Source organism: Balaenoptera borealis (genome assembly GCF_965194805.1).
Source record: "Balaenoptera borealis genome assembly, chromosome: 1".
NCBI classification, from domain to species: Eukaryota; Metazoa; Chordata; class Mammalia; order Artiodactyla; family Balaenopteridae; genus Balaenoptera; species Balaenoptera borealis.
In genome coordinates, this window is record NC_138860.1 from 28,784,380 (window position 1) to 28,799,676 (window position 15,297).

General features: G+C 36.7%; 1 protein-coding gene and 1 long non-coding RNA gene across 6 annotated transcripts in view; one reads left to right on the top strand and one right to left on the bottom strand.

Moving 5' to 3' along the window:
• Nucleotides 1-15,297, top strand: part of AKT3 (AKT serine/threonine kinase 3) — a 387,341-nt gene that overhangs the window by 243,709 nt on the left and 128,335 nt on the right. For 4 of the 5 annotated variants that reach the window (XM_082340891.1, XM_082340893.1, XM_082340892.1 and 1 more), the window contains 2 exons: nt 11,260-11,325; nt 12,486-12,554. The exons of the other annotated variant lie outside the window; for it this stretch is intronic. In XM_082340891.1, coding sequence (XP_082197017.1) covers nt 11,260-11,325; nt 12,486-12,554 — 135 coding nt within the window. The remainder of the gene's footprint in view (nt 1-11,259; nt 11,326-12,485; nt 12,555-15,297) is intronic. 5 annotated transcript variants of the gene reach the window in all.
• The window catches only part of LOC309605611, an 867,207-nt gene that overhangs the window by 184,693 nt on the left and 667,217 nt on the right, over nt 1-15,297 (bottom strand). The gene's annotated exons all lie outside the window — the stretch shown is intronic.

The following is a 15,297-nucleotide window of genomic DNA, read 5'->3' on the forward strand; positions in this document are numbered from 1 at the left end:
TTTGTGATCTAACATATACTCCATCCTGGAGAATGTTTCATGTATACTTGAGAAGAATATGTATTGTGAAGCCGTTGGATGGAATCTTTTGTATATATCTGTTAGGTCCATTTGCTCTAAAGTGTAGTTCAATCTATTATTGTATTGTTGATTTTCTATATGGATGATCTTTCCATTGTTGAAAGTGGGGTACTGAAGTCCTTTACTATTATTGCATTGCTGTCTATTTCAGCCTTCATATTTGGTGACAATTGTTTAATATATTTTGATGCTCTCATATTGGGTGTGTATATATTTACAATTGTTATGTCCTCTTGATGAATCGATGCCTTTATCGTTATATAATGACCTTCTTTTTCTCTTACAACTTTCGACTTAAAGTCGAAATTGAACTTAAAGTTCAATTCCTACAACTTTGGACTTAAAAGTCTATTTGTCTGATAGAAGTATAGCTACCCCTTGTCTCTTTTGGTTTCCATTTACATGGAATATCCTCTTCCATCCCTTCCCTTTCATCATATGAGTTTCCTTAAAACTTAAGTGAGTCTGTTTTAGGCAGCATGTAGTTGGGTTTTGTTTTTTTATCCACTCGGCAACTCTGTATTTTTTAATTGGAGATGTTAAACCATTTATATTTTAAGGAATTATTTTTTTTTAAATTTTATTTATTTATTTTATTTATGGCTGTGTTGGGTCTTCGTTTCTGTGTGAGGGCTTTCTCTAGTTGTGGCAAGCAGGGGCCACTCTTCATCGCAGTGTGCGGGCCTCTCACTATCGCGGCCTCTCTTGTTGTGGAGCACAGGCTCCAGACGCGCAGGTTCAGTAATTGTGGCTCACGGGCCCAGTTGCTCCGCGGCATGTGGGATCTTCCCAGAGCAGGGCTTGAACCCGTGTCCCCTGCATTGGCAGGCAGACTCTCAACCACTGTGCCACCAGGGAAGCCCCTTAAGGAATTATTGATGGTGAAAGATTTACTATCACCATCTGGTTAATTGCTTTCTAATTATTTTATAGTTTCTTTTTTCTTTTCTTCCTCGCTTGCTTTCCTTATGAATTGTTCATTTTATATAGTGGTATATTTGATTCTTTTTATCATTTGTGTATCAGAGTTCTTTGCTTTGTGATTACCCTGCTGTTCATAATACATTTTATAGTTATAGCAGTCTATTTTAAGTTGATAACATTTTAACTTCAATTGATTTTAAAAGTCCTACACATTTACTTCCCCCCCAACATTTTATGTTATTGATGTCCCAATTTATATTTTTTATATTCTGTATCCATTAACAAAATATTGTACCTATAATTAATTTTAATGCTTTGTCTTTTAACCTGTATGCTAGAGATCAAAGTGACTTACACACTGCCACTGCAGTTTTAGAGTGTTTCAGATTTGTATAATTACCTTTACCAGTGAATTCTATACAGTTATATGTTTTTATGTTACTGATTAATATCTTCATTTCAGCTTGAAGAACTCCCTTTAACATTTTATGTAAAGCCGTCAACTGATAAATTTCCTCAACATTTGTTTTTCTGGGAAAGTCTTTATATTTCCTTCATTTTTAAAGGACAGGGTTGCTGGGTAATGTGTTCTAAGTTGATAGTTCTTTTTTTCTTTGAGCACTTTGAATATATCATCTCACTCTCTCCTGGCCTGCAAGATTTCTGTTGAAAAATATGCTGATAGCTTTATTGGAGTTTCTTTGTATGTGATGAATACATTTTCTCTTGCTGCTTTCAAAATTCTCTTTGTCTTAGATTTTTTAAGAGCTTGTTTACAGTGTATCTTGGTAAAGATCTCTTTTGGTTGAATCTGTTTGGGGAGCTTTGGGCTTTGTGTACCTGGGTGTCCATATCTCTCTCCAGCTTAGAGAAGTTTTAAGCCCTTATTTCTTTAAATATGTTTTGTGTTCCTTTGTCCCTTCCTTTTCTGGATTTCTATAATTTGAATATTGTTTCATTCTGTGGTATCCCATAAGTCACAGAGGCTTTCTTTACTCTTTCATTCTTACATCTTTTTCTTTGACTGGAAAATGTCACGGGATCTGTGTTCAAGTTCACACATTGTTTTTTTTTGCCTTATTGAGCCTACTGTTAATTTTCTCTATCGCACTTTTCATTTCATTCTTTGTATTCTCCAGCTCTGGAATTTCTGATCGGTTCTTTTTTTATTATTTCTACTAATTTGTCAAACTTCTTGTTTTGTTCATGTATTGTTCTTCTGAGTTCATTTAGCTGTGTCTCTGCGTTCACTTGAATCTTGCTAAGCTTCCTTAAACACTTTGAATTCTTTTTCACGTAACTCAAATCCATTTCTTTGGTGTCAGTTATTGGAAACTTACTGTGAACTTTTGGTGGTGTCATGTTTTCTTGCTTCTTCATGTTTCTAATGTCTGTGAGTTGATAACCGTGCATTCAAGGGAGCAGTTGCCTTTTTCAGCTTTTTAAGACTAGCTTCACTGCGGAAAGATTATCACCTAAAGATGACTGTGAATATGCCAGCTGGGTAGGGTGCAGTGTCTTTGGTTCCAGGGAGGGCACACTAAAGTCCTTTCCATGCAGCTCTGTCAGCTGAGGTCAACATCAGCGTAGATTGTGACATCTTCCTTTAGAAGATGTGGATGGCAGTGGTGGCAAAAGCTGCTGGGATCCTACTATTCTTTTTTGCCTGTCAAAATTCTAGCCAAGGGAATCCCTCTTGATGGCAGGGCTGGTGTGCTGACACTCAGGGCATCAGTGGAACTGGTATCCTGGGACCTGGTGCTCACAGAGCTACCACAACACCTGAGTCGTGGGGGCACAGGTACACTTTCAGTGGCAGTGGCACTGGTTTCTGAGGTGCAGGCACGTGAAGACTTCCCATGGAACTGTGGTCTGGGTACCTGGGAATCACCACAGTGACTCAGGCCCTGGGGTAAAGGGGAATGCAGTAGCAGCAGGATTCCTGGGATGACAGGGTTCAGCAGTGGCTTGGGACCCAGAGCCAGAGTACAGTAGTGTACTTCTTATAGATGGTTGGTCAAATACCTGACTCTGGCCTCACGGTTCTGTTTTATAGCAGCAGCATCTTGGCCTCAGCAATGGTAAGTCATAACCATGGCCTAGGACCCAGGGGGCAGTTACAGATCAGTAACAGATTGGCCCCAGTGATGTTGGGTCATAGCAGCAACTTAGAACTCTGGGGTCGGTTGCAGAGCTCCAACAGCACAGTCTACTGATGGGCAGGTCAAAGCCCTGACTTTGAACCCGGGCAGCAGGGTATAGAGCAGCTGTAGCACCACCTGCCCCAGTTATGGTGGGTCAGAGCTCTGACTTGGAACCCCAAGGATGGTGTGCTGAGCAGCAGCATGTGGCCCTGTAATGGCAGGTCAAATGGTGACAGAAACCCAGGGACAGGAAACAGAGTTGCAGCAGCACAGCCTGATGATGGCAGATGAAAGCCACAATTTAGGACCCCAGGGGTGGTTGCAGAACAGTGGCGACATTGCTTGGTAATGGCCCATTAAAGCCGTGTGTCGGGACCCTAGGGGCAGGGTGCAGAGCAGCAGCAGAGTGGCTCCTTATGACAGGTCAAAGTCCTGTCTTAGGACCCAGGGGTAGGGTGCAGAGCAGTGGTATTGCAGCCCAAGTTATGACTGGTTAAAGCTACAACTTGGGACCCAGTGGCAGGGTACAGAGCAGTGACACAGCCCCATTTATGGCAGGTCAAAGCTGCAGCTGGGTCCTGGGAGTGGAACACAAGCAGAGCAGCCATGGCCCTGGTTGTGGCATGGTAGAGCCCTAAAGTGGGACATGGAAGGCAGGAGACAGAGTAGTAGCCCTTGTATGGCAGGTCAAAGCCCTGATTAGGACTCAGTGGTAGGGCTCAGAGCAGCAGTAGCTTGGCTTTGTGGATGGCTAGATTTTGTGGCATCCTGAGATCCAGGGAGCCAGACACAGCAGCGACTAGGGTCCCTGGGGCCAGGTGTCATCCGCAGCACAGCTCCTGCCCCAGAGAGGAGCTGGGGTGGTGTGGACTTTCGGTAGCTCTGTTAGCTGAGTTCAGTTAGTGTTGGTGAAGACTGTGGGAATCCTCAGTAGTGAAAGCTGCACACAACCACGGCAGTGAAGCTTGTTGGAGTTCTCTTGCTCTTATTTTCCCCATAGGGGGAAATCCCTCTGAGGCCATCTTTTTTGGTGCCTAACTGCTCTGGTCTAGAGGATGGGATGTCACAGGTAAAATGCTTCCTATACTTTTCTGGCAGCCATCCTCGTTTTTAAAAACTCTACAGGGTTTATGCTGCTTCATTGCTTTCTGCTGATTTCATTGTAGTCCAGAGCTTTTCAAAAGCTGTTTTCATCAGTTTGTAGTTGTTTGTTGTTTTTGTAGGATAACCTAATATTGGGACCTCCTAGCCCTCCATCTTGTTGACATCACTCCTAACAAGTCCAATTTCTGATGCTAAATGTCAGTGGTCCCTAAGACCACTCTCAGGCTTAATATTTCATTAGGAATCACGGATCTAGGAAAGCTGATAAGTGGTTATGGCTTATTGTAGTGATAACATACAGATTAAAATCAACAAAAGGAAAGTTATATGGGACAAAGTCCAGGAAAAACCTTTCAGGTGTCCTCTCCCAGTAAAGTCACATGGATTCACTTAATTCCCCCAGTAACAATGTGTGACAGCATGTGCAAAGCGTTGTCAACCCAGGAAACTCACCCAAGCCTTGGTTTCCCGGATTTTTATTTTAAGTGAGTCATGTAGGCAAGCAGCACCTGTGTGGTTTCCCTAGCCACCCTGAGCAAAATCAGGCACAAAGCATTCATCATTCTTCCTGTTGTTTGCATGAACTGTCTAGTCAAACTGGTGTCATATGGCCCAAGATCTCTGGCATGCAAAAATGCTCTTACCAGGTAGAATATTCCAAGGGATCAGAGCTTATTTCCCAGGAACTAGCCAAGGGACAGTCCTGAGGATTGACTTTCCTTGTGAGTGTACAGGGTTTGAGCAATCCAGGCCTTCTGAGTTCATTCTTCCCTACACATACACCTATTAAAATATCAAACCAGTGCTTTGACTTGACTACTGACATTTCTCTTTCCTTGGCTTTTAAGTTATTAAGTGCTGGCCCCTAACCAGAAATTCTTATCATCTGCCAGCTTCTTTGATCCATTCTTTCAGATTCTCATGAACCTCTGTATTATCTATTGTGCAAATGATTGTGGTTTACTGTAGGAAGCAGATAATGAATGTATTTGCTTTGATCTGCTGCATCTTCATCATCTGTCATTGTGCTGTCGGAGGTATGATTTCATTGATTTGTGTTCTGGATTTGCTTCTTGCAGTCGTGAAGATTCTATCATTCTTTAGCATCATTCCTAGGGTCATCATTCACTATTTAATGATTCATTCATTCTTTCTTTCAACAAATATAAATTGAACACCTAATTATTTACTAGTTACTGCCCTAGGCGATGGGAATATGTGACTGAATAAGACTGACCAAAATTCTTCCCCTTTGGAAATTACATTTTAGTCAGGAAACGGACACATGACAAATGAGTAAATCGTAGTATGTAAGAAATTAATACATACCATGGAGAAAAATTAAGTAGGGTAGGGAAACAAGGAATAGTGGTGTTTGTGATTTTTGTGGTTTTTGTAGCTTTAAATAGAATGATCACAGAAGACCTCACTGAGAAAGTGAAATTTCAGTGAACATTTGAAGGAAATGAGGAAGCAAGGTATTTGGGAGGAAGACTTCAGGTATTTGGGAGGAAGAATATTCCAGACAGAGGAAATCACAATCAAAAAAGCACTGAGGAAGCAGCATATTTTAAAAATAGCTAGGAATCTAGTCTAGCATGGCTTGTGTAGAGTAAGAGTAGTGGAGGGTTGTTTAGGGTAGTGGTAGATGTTGTAAGAATATTGGTTTTTACTCAGTGTAGTGGGAAGCCATTGGAAGTTTTTAAGCAGTATAGTAACATGATATAATTTTCATTTTAATATCATCACTTTGGCTACAGTGTTGAGAATAGACTGTGTGTTGGAAGCAGGGAGTTTGTTAGGAGTTAATGGCAATAATCCAGATAATTGATATAGTGGCTTACATTAGGGTATTAGCAGTGGAAGTGGTAAGACGTAATCAATCCGGGGTATATTTTGATGAAGAGCCGTCAGGATTGCCTGACAGATTGAATGTAGGGTATGAGAGGAAGTAAGGAGTTGAGGATCATTGCCAGGTTTTTGGCCTGAGCAACTGGAAGGATGGTGTTGCCATTTGCAGCAATGGGGATGATTTTTTTCTGTGGAGAAACAAGCCTTTTCATGGGAGATTAGAAATTAGGTTTTGGACCTGTCAAATTTGATATTTCTGTTAGACACCAAAGTTAAAGGCATCTATTAGACATCCATGTCAAATAAGCATTTCTGGAGTTTAGGGAAGAAGCCTGCATTTGAGACACAAATGTGGGAGTCCATGATCACCATATAGACTGTATTTAGCTTCATAATCTGAATGAAGTCACCAAGGGAATGAGTGTACCTATGAAGGGAAGAGGTTAATGACTTCTCTTCTGAGTAGGAAGTAGGATTACACTTTGAAACTGTGAGAGTGAGGTTGAGATAAAGAAAGACAACTTAATGAAAATCTCCTGGACTTAATGAAAGTCAGATAGAGCTCGGTGCCAATCTCAGCTCAATAGTTTAACTAGGTAAGGTAACCTTGTGGGGTTGTGTGTACATTTCATCATACATACCAGGCCTGCTAGGAGGCCTGGGAAAGTTTTGAAACATTCATACTGAGGAATGGAAGAATGACCTTGGTAGGGATGAGTTAAAGAATCCTAAGAAGATTCAGCTGAGATTAGAGAGGGCATTATAATGGTGCTAGTCAGTATGTTTGTGATTTTATTTCCCTTGAGATGTGGAATATATCAATAAAAGTGAGAAAGTAGAGATTGACTTATTCCAATACTGGGAATTGGAAGAGGCAGAAGGAAAGAAGGGAATGTAGTGAAGGGCAATATAGACAAGCAGCATATTCTACAATTTAAGAAGGACTAGGTGCTGAAGATTATGTCATGATTGAAGTCAAAGAAGTTCATGTAGCCCTCCATCCAAGTAACATTGGTTTGGCCAAAAAGTTTGTTTGGGTTTTTCGGTAACATCATATGAAAAACCCAAGCAAACTTTTTGGCCAGCCCGATATTTGGAACAAGAGCGTCAAGAATAAAGTATCAAATAACAACATTTGATAAAGGTGATATAGTATTCATAGACAACAGGGAACAATTGTGCTTTCATTTTTTCCATCAAGATGAAAAAGATCTTCAAAAAAGGTAATAGCAATAGAAATGAAGGAACGGTGAGGAGAAAGTGTGAGAGCTGGAGAGTGGAAGTATTAGAAGTCTGCATCTGGGCCATTGCTCAAGTTTTCCAAAGAGGGGGAAGTTACAACCCCAAAATTTAGAGCTTGATAAGTATGACATCTTTCCTATGGAAACAAAAAGTATAGATTGCTGACATATGGCTTGTCAAAACAGAACAAGTAAGTAATGATCACTTGTAGTCATTGTGGTTTAATTAAGAATAAAGGTGCCAAGGTAAAAACTTCTCCCCTCTTCTCCCTGCTTCCCCGCCTGCTACATCTCCTCCTCTGGGTGTCATTTATAGCTCTGGATAAAAAAAAAAAAAAAAAGATGCTTTAGATATGATGTATCTTGATTTCAACCAGCTTCTGATAAAAGTCAGTCATTATAGTCTTGTGGTCAAAATGGAGAAAATAATGTGAACAGAGTTAAAGTACCTAGTTAAGTTGCTACCAAGCTTTCTGAAGATGGGAGGCAGTGTGATGAAGTGGAAATGACCATTGATGTTGGACTTAGATGGGATCAATATTGACCTTTTCACCTGCAACTTGAGCAGTTTAACTTCAGTGAACCTTGATTGCCTCATATAAAATGGGAATAGTCAAACCAAACCTGCTCAGTTACTACAAGGATTAAATGAGATGACACCCTTGGTCCTCAGTAATAGACATGTTCTTTTCTTCTGTTTCTCTGCCGTCATTTACTCCTTGTCCTCCCCCCGCCTCCAAAAAAAACCCTAACTACCACAAAACAGTAAGTGCGGCAAATGAAAGGAGAATTTTAGACTATGTGTAGTAGAGGAGAGTGATAAATTAGAGACAATTGAGAAAATAAATATGAGGAAGACTATTCTGCCTCATGTTTGCAAGAAATAAACTTCCATCCTCTGTAAACTTCTTTCTATGAAAGAAATTAGATTTTAAAATTCATTGTTGAGTATTTTACCATGGATGAATATACATGAAACTATATTTCAAAAGCTTTTTCATGAAAACATTATACTTACATTATATACCAAAGCACTCTTCATTTGTAATCATGATCAACAAATGGATTTTTTAAAAAACATCATATTCTTTTAGCCACTAAGCTTTATCACTGTTATTTATAACTTTTTGTTTTGACATATTGCTTTTAACTGTAATTAAAAATTATTGACATCTGTGTTTACTTTTTAGCTTGTGCATACCTTATCTTCATAGCAGAAACTAATTAGTATGTGAAATATTGTACCATTAAATTTGCATTAAGGGGGAAATTCTAATTTGATCAGATGTAAAAATATGGTAGAAAATACATTTTAATACATGAAAGATATGTACATGGTATTAATTCTGGTTTCATTCTTACAACAAAGAAATATTGTTTTAGCTTTTGCCTACCTACATCTTTACTTGGCTCCTTTAATGTGATTAGGCAGATCATAGAATTTAGAAAAAATATAATCTTTCATGAAACTTACTAAGTGATTTAGAAAAACAACTGTTACATATAATGAGTTTGTTTCAACAAAATAGAATGAAATATCTGCCAGAAATATTTTCTGAAGTACTAGAATATCTTTTCTGGTTTCATACTTACCTTTCTTTAAGTCTTTTCCTAGTTTACTGCCTCAAATCACTTAAAATCCTGAAATATAACAGGTAAATGTTTTGTCTTCTGTAAATCTCTTTCTGACTGCGTATAAAGAAATATTTCTTCTGCTTTACTCTCTTGTTGGAAGCATATAGCTATTAGTTTTTTACTATTAATTTTATATCTCAAAAATACTTCAAACATTTTTCCTTGTTCCTGCTGTTCCTGTCATCCAAGCCATCCTCATTTCACTCTTGTACTGCAGTTGTCTCCTGATTGACCCCTCCTGTTTTTGCTGTCCTTCTCAGAGGAGGCTGAGCAAACTTAAAAACGGAAATCAGCTGTGTGCCTCTGATTCTCCATCTCCTACACCATCACATGACCCAACCTATGATCTTCCAGTAACATTGATTTTCCTTCATTATCCCATTTACTATAGTAGATACCCCAATTTTCCCTTAAGAAAATCAGATCACTTATCAGAATTCGTAATTATTTCTTAAATTGGATATTTACCAATTTGTTATGTCTTCTCCACTAGCATGTGAACTCCATGAGCAAAAGAATCATGTCTTTTTTTTAAACCACTTTATACTTGCACTGTCTTAACATTAAGTAAATGCATATCGAGGATTTTGTTTTTTAATCATTGAATTCGGTTCTATATCTCAAAATAGCCACTTATATAATCCTTAATCTTGTATTTTACATTCATTATATGATTCTCATAAACTGCAGTATCCCCTTCTCTTCTTTGTTTTTTCCATTAATGCTGACCACCATCTGACTAACTGGAATGAAAGCTCCATGAGGGCAGGGCTTTGGTCTGTGTTGTTCAGTTGCCCTGTCTTCAGTGGGTAGAACAATACCCAGAATATATTTGTTTCATATCTATTGAAGGAATAAATGATTGAATGAGTGAAGTCCCACACATTTGACATCTTGGAATTCATTCCTATGATAAACAGCTAAGTTCAACAAACACTTAATAAGTACGTACTGTATGCTAATCATTATGCTAGGCACTGTGGGCACAGAAATTAGTTATGGTGTCATTTCTGCTTCTTATTTATTTTGTATTAAGATGTTTGGTATTACTCTAATTAATTTAGAAGTTATAGTATGATATGACAGGGGCTTTCATACTGTTTGAGCACTTAAGCCTGGTTCTTATTAAACAAATAAGACTGGAATGCTTTCTTACCCATACTTTATTTCACTGGTTTTAAATACTATGTCATTACACTTTACTTTCTGTTCAGACAGAATTGGTCTCACCCTCTTGGAATGGCTTTTGGATTTTAGCATCTTTGATCAGTCTATTGCTCATTTATCTGCTAAGTCTAACTATGTCAGATGCTTTTATAAAAATAATAAATATAATGCAGTGTCCTAAAGTTCCCTTGTCTTACTTGTAACCTAACTGTGATTTGCCAGCAATATTAAGAAATTGATCCAGTAAGGGCCTTGTTCAGGATCTTGGCAGCAGCAGAGACCAGAGATGCTGTGTTAGTCTCAGCAGTTGTCTTCCTTTCCTTTCATTCTTTAAGATAGTGTTATTTTTAAAATATGAAACATTTTTCCAGTTCTCCATATGTTGAGGAAATCTTTCCTAGTTCACTTTTGATGTCAAGATGAAATTTATGTACAAGATTGGGGAAATACACTCTTAGTGTATTTTTGGTTTGAAATATATCCAGATTTAAAAAGTGTCACCTAGAATAGGCTGTGACCTTTTTTTAAAAAAAAAAAAGAAGCATGCTAAAAAGCCACAAGCAAAAATATACAGCTTTTATACTCTGTTTTTATTTCTAAAATGTATAATTCAGAATTAAATCTTATACAGGTACTGTGTCCCCCTTTTCAATAACTGATTTTTCTTTTAGGTGGAAGACTTACAAATTCTATGATCTTTAATGAAATATATCCTTTAAATCCCCCTGAATACAATGTAATACAAACATGGAAATATTAACTACTCCATGCCTAGCTGTTAACTTATAAGGCATTCTCTTCAAGGGGAAAGGCTTACTATTTCATTTTCTGTGTCCCTAATAATTTTTGCTGATTATTATATCATTATTGCTGTACTTTAAGTATGACTGAATTTATATGAGTTTATACATTATAGCCATCTGATTTAAATCACTAATTTGATTTGATTTTTTTTTTTTTGATGGAAGAGAAGCTTAGCAATAAAGGGAGCATGTGTTTTAAAATCTTTTTCTGTGTCTGTGTTTATCTCTTCTGGTCTTAGAGAAATAGCAAAATTTTTATATTATTTGTGCTCAGAACATATATTAAAGGTTTACCTTTTTCTTTTGTAGGATGAAGTGGCACACACTTTAACTGAAAGCAGAGTATTAAAGAACACTAGACATCCCTTTTTAACAGTAAGTGCCTAGAGGAAAGATGTTATAATCATAACATCTTATATTTAAGGGAGTTTTATTATAGCAACTAAGCTATAAAAAATAACATTTTAAATAACATTTATTTAGGTATGACATTTTCTTTGTGGATAAGTCAGTTTTGGGGAAATTATTAGAATGTATGGATTAAGTTTACAATATGCATGCATTTGTAGTCCTCTTGTTATATACCCATGAGTTTTTTGAGATTTTTATTTCTTCCCATAACTTTCACTGCCTTAAAAAAATAGAGCAAATACATTTAAAAATAAATTTAAATTTAAAGATAGCATTTAAGTTAAAAATAGGTTAAGTCATGGTACATTTTCTTCATTAGATAAAGTATAAACTGTGACTTAAATACATGTAACTTAGTTATTTTGAAACAAACTGATTTTTTTTTTTAGTCCCGTTTAGATTGCTTGTAATAGAGGCATAATTTGCAAAGTTTCTGTATGCTCCTGGTTCCAATGAAGAGTATTAAGATTAAAAAGAACAGACTTTCAAAAGGAGAAACTTTTAAAGATTTAGGATTATTTAGTAGGTTTTTTCAGAGGTATCACCAGATACGTAGACTTACTTTATTACATTGTTGTGTGTTTATTGTTCAGTGTATTAAAATAGTTGGCTCTAAAGTTTTGATATCTTTATAACCTATAAAATTATCTGAAACAGCTCTATTGGATTGGGTCATGTTATGCGACCTCTATGCAAGAAGTGATACTGAAACTCTATTAGAAACCCAAGTATAACTACTGTAACTGTACTCCTAAGACTTTCCCTGAAGTAATTTGTAGGCCTTACTTTTAAGGTCTCATGGATAAGAACTTTGGGGACCAATACAGTTTCAAGTAGATGACATGGTAGATTGAGAAGTGCTCATAACAATTACTAAGTTTATTTTTAGTAAAAATCATAATTCTAATTTTTCCCCAAATAACACTCATTGCTGATCTTCACAAAATTTGTTTTATATTTCTCATAAACTTTTACTTAAGCATTCTTAAGGGAATAAATACACTCTTAAGGAACAAGAACAATTCATTTTATCAATCATGCTTACTGTTTCTAAGTATTCTATTTTTGATACCGTTGTAAGAATGTAGGATTATAATGTAACATTTTTTCTTTTTCATTTCAAGTCCTTGAAATATTCCTTCCAGACAAAAGACCGTTTGTGTTTTGTGATGGAATATGTTAATGGGGGAGAGGTGAGTCAAGAAGTATAACCAGCACTTGCATTTGCATGGTAGTATTGTTATTTTTTAAAACTTATTTATAATACAAGTTATAATGTAATAGTTCTCTACTTCTTGATAGGGATTTGTATAGCTCTTTCTACTATTTTAGTAAATGGGAGCTGAATAATTTTTTAATGAAATATAAGGATCATTTATTTTTTACAATGACTTTTATGTATAGGAAAGTTTAATCATACTTTTTTCTAAATTTTTTAAATGTAAAAACATTTTACTACAGATATGATTTTTAAAATCATGGTTTTTAATTTTGAAAACCAGCAATAGAGGGTTTATGATGCTTTACATAGTTCTTCCTCAAGATTTGTGAAACTTATAAAAAATGATTTTACGCATTTTAAACTCAATTTAACAATAGGCCATAGGCACATTGTGGTTGAGTTCTGTCTTCTTCTACACAGTAGTTAGAGTAACTTTGACTGTATTAAAGGGATTTTTAAGGAATTTTATAGTTTTGAAGGGAAATTCAATCATTTTAGTAGTATATTTCACCTATTGCTTTATTTTTTATCCTTTCTTCTCCCTACATTTGATCAAAATCAATGAGAGGGGAAAATGTAATTAACTGCACTAGTTAACTGGAAATATTTCACATTGTGAGTGTTCTGAAATAAATTTAATTATTAAATAGGGGCTTGTATCTCACAGACCTTAAAATAGTCTTATTATCCAAAAGGAGGGAAGGAAGAGAGGGAAGGAGGAATCGAAGAAAAGAGAGGGGGAGGGAGGGAGGAAAAGAAAGAAACAAAGAAGGGAGGGAAAGAGAGGGAGAGAGGGAGGGAGGGAGGAAGGAAAGAAGGAAGGAGGGAAGGAAGAAGAAAATATCCCTTATACAATATTTTCCCCTACAGAATTATCTGACTTATAGGAATTAGTCCATTGCAAAAAATTCATTCTTTCATTTGGTAAACACATTTTGAGTGCCTTGGCAGTGTGAGTTTATCCAAATGTGTTAAGAATTTATAGTTTATCTTATAACTGTATTATAAATTAGAATATATAGTGAAAGAGCTTTTAATTTATCTTATAAGTGTATTATTATATAGTGAAAGACCTAAGTGTTAATAAATTCATAAAAGAAAATGTGTTAAGGATGATCTAGCATTTAGGGTAGGCTTAATGAGATTTCATCAGGGGAACTGATTTGAGAGGATATTTCAGGTGGAGAGGATGATATGAGCAGAATCACTGGTAGGCAAGCACAGAGGAAGAAGTTGAGTAGTTAGATTATAATAGCCCAGGCATGGGACTTCTCTGCTGGTGCAGTGGTTAAGAATCTGCCTGCCAACGTAGGGAACACGGGTTCAAACCCTGTTCTGGGAAGGTCCCACATGCCACAGAGCAACTAAGCCCGTGCACCACAACTACTGAGCCTGCGCTCTAGAGCCTGCGAGCGACAACTACTGAGCCCTCGTGCCACAACTATTGAAGCTTACGCGCCTAGAGCCCATGCTCTGCAACAAGAGAAGCCACCACAATAAGAAGCATGTGCACCGCAACGAAGAGTAGCCCTGGCTCACCGCAACTAGAGAAAGCCCACGTGCAGCAGCAAAGACCCAACACAGCCAAAAATAAATAAATAAAATTAATAAATTTATTTAAAAAAAAAAGACATATCAAAAGTGACTTTTGGTTGGGATCAGGAAAATTAATATGTACAGTGAGTTTATGAAGAATGTGTTAAGGGTAAAATTATAAATTTGGGTTTGAAAAGCTTTTTCCTAAGGTTCTAAGAAAAACATATGTGGAGATATCACAGAGAATAAATAAAGGGTCAGAATATGGATGCAGATTTGGGAGCCATTCCCATAAAGATTGTAATTTAAGTTATGGAAGTGGATATTTCCTATTTTGTGGGAAATGAAATTGGTGAAACTTTTATGTTAGTATCTATCAAAATTAAAAAAGCACGTATTCTGGGACCCAGCAATTTCATTTCCAGGAATTTATCCTACAAACATACTCACAAATATACCACAGAATAATATATGGATAAATATATTCATTGCACTATCGTAGTACCTTAAATGAGCATTCAGTAAGGAGACTGCTTAATCAGTGTTACATCCATGCAGAGAAATACTTTATATCCATTAAAAAGAATGAGGTAATCCAATATGGGCTGAGACAATGCAATTTCTAAGATATGTTATGAAATAAGAAAAACAAGGTGCAGACAGAATATAAAGTATGCTACTATTGTGTTAAAGTAAGACCATATATATGTGTATATATGTCTGTGTATACATTGAATATCTCTGCAATTATGTACTGGGACATTATTGCTTACCTTTGGGAGGCAAACTGAGTCACTGGGGAAAAGATGGGAGGACGACTTATTTTTCACTTATTTATTCTTGTGCAGCTTTTGTATTTTGTGTATTAAAATTGAAGGAAGGAAGATAGGCAGGCAGATGGATGGAGGGATGGATGACCAGGGGAGAGAATATTATGTAGGAAAATGATAAACTGCAGGGAAAAACTTGGAGAAGCACTCTTAAATTGCAGAAGTACTCTTAGACAGTATCATGTGTTTGCATCTATTACAAAAATTAGCACATTGTTTTATAATTACGTATTTATTTGTCTATCTTTCCTACTAGACTCAGAGCTCCCTAAGGGGCTTACTGGTATAACCCTGGCACCTTCAAATATTTATTGGATGTTTTGAGTGAGTAAATAAGTGAATAGATGA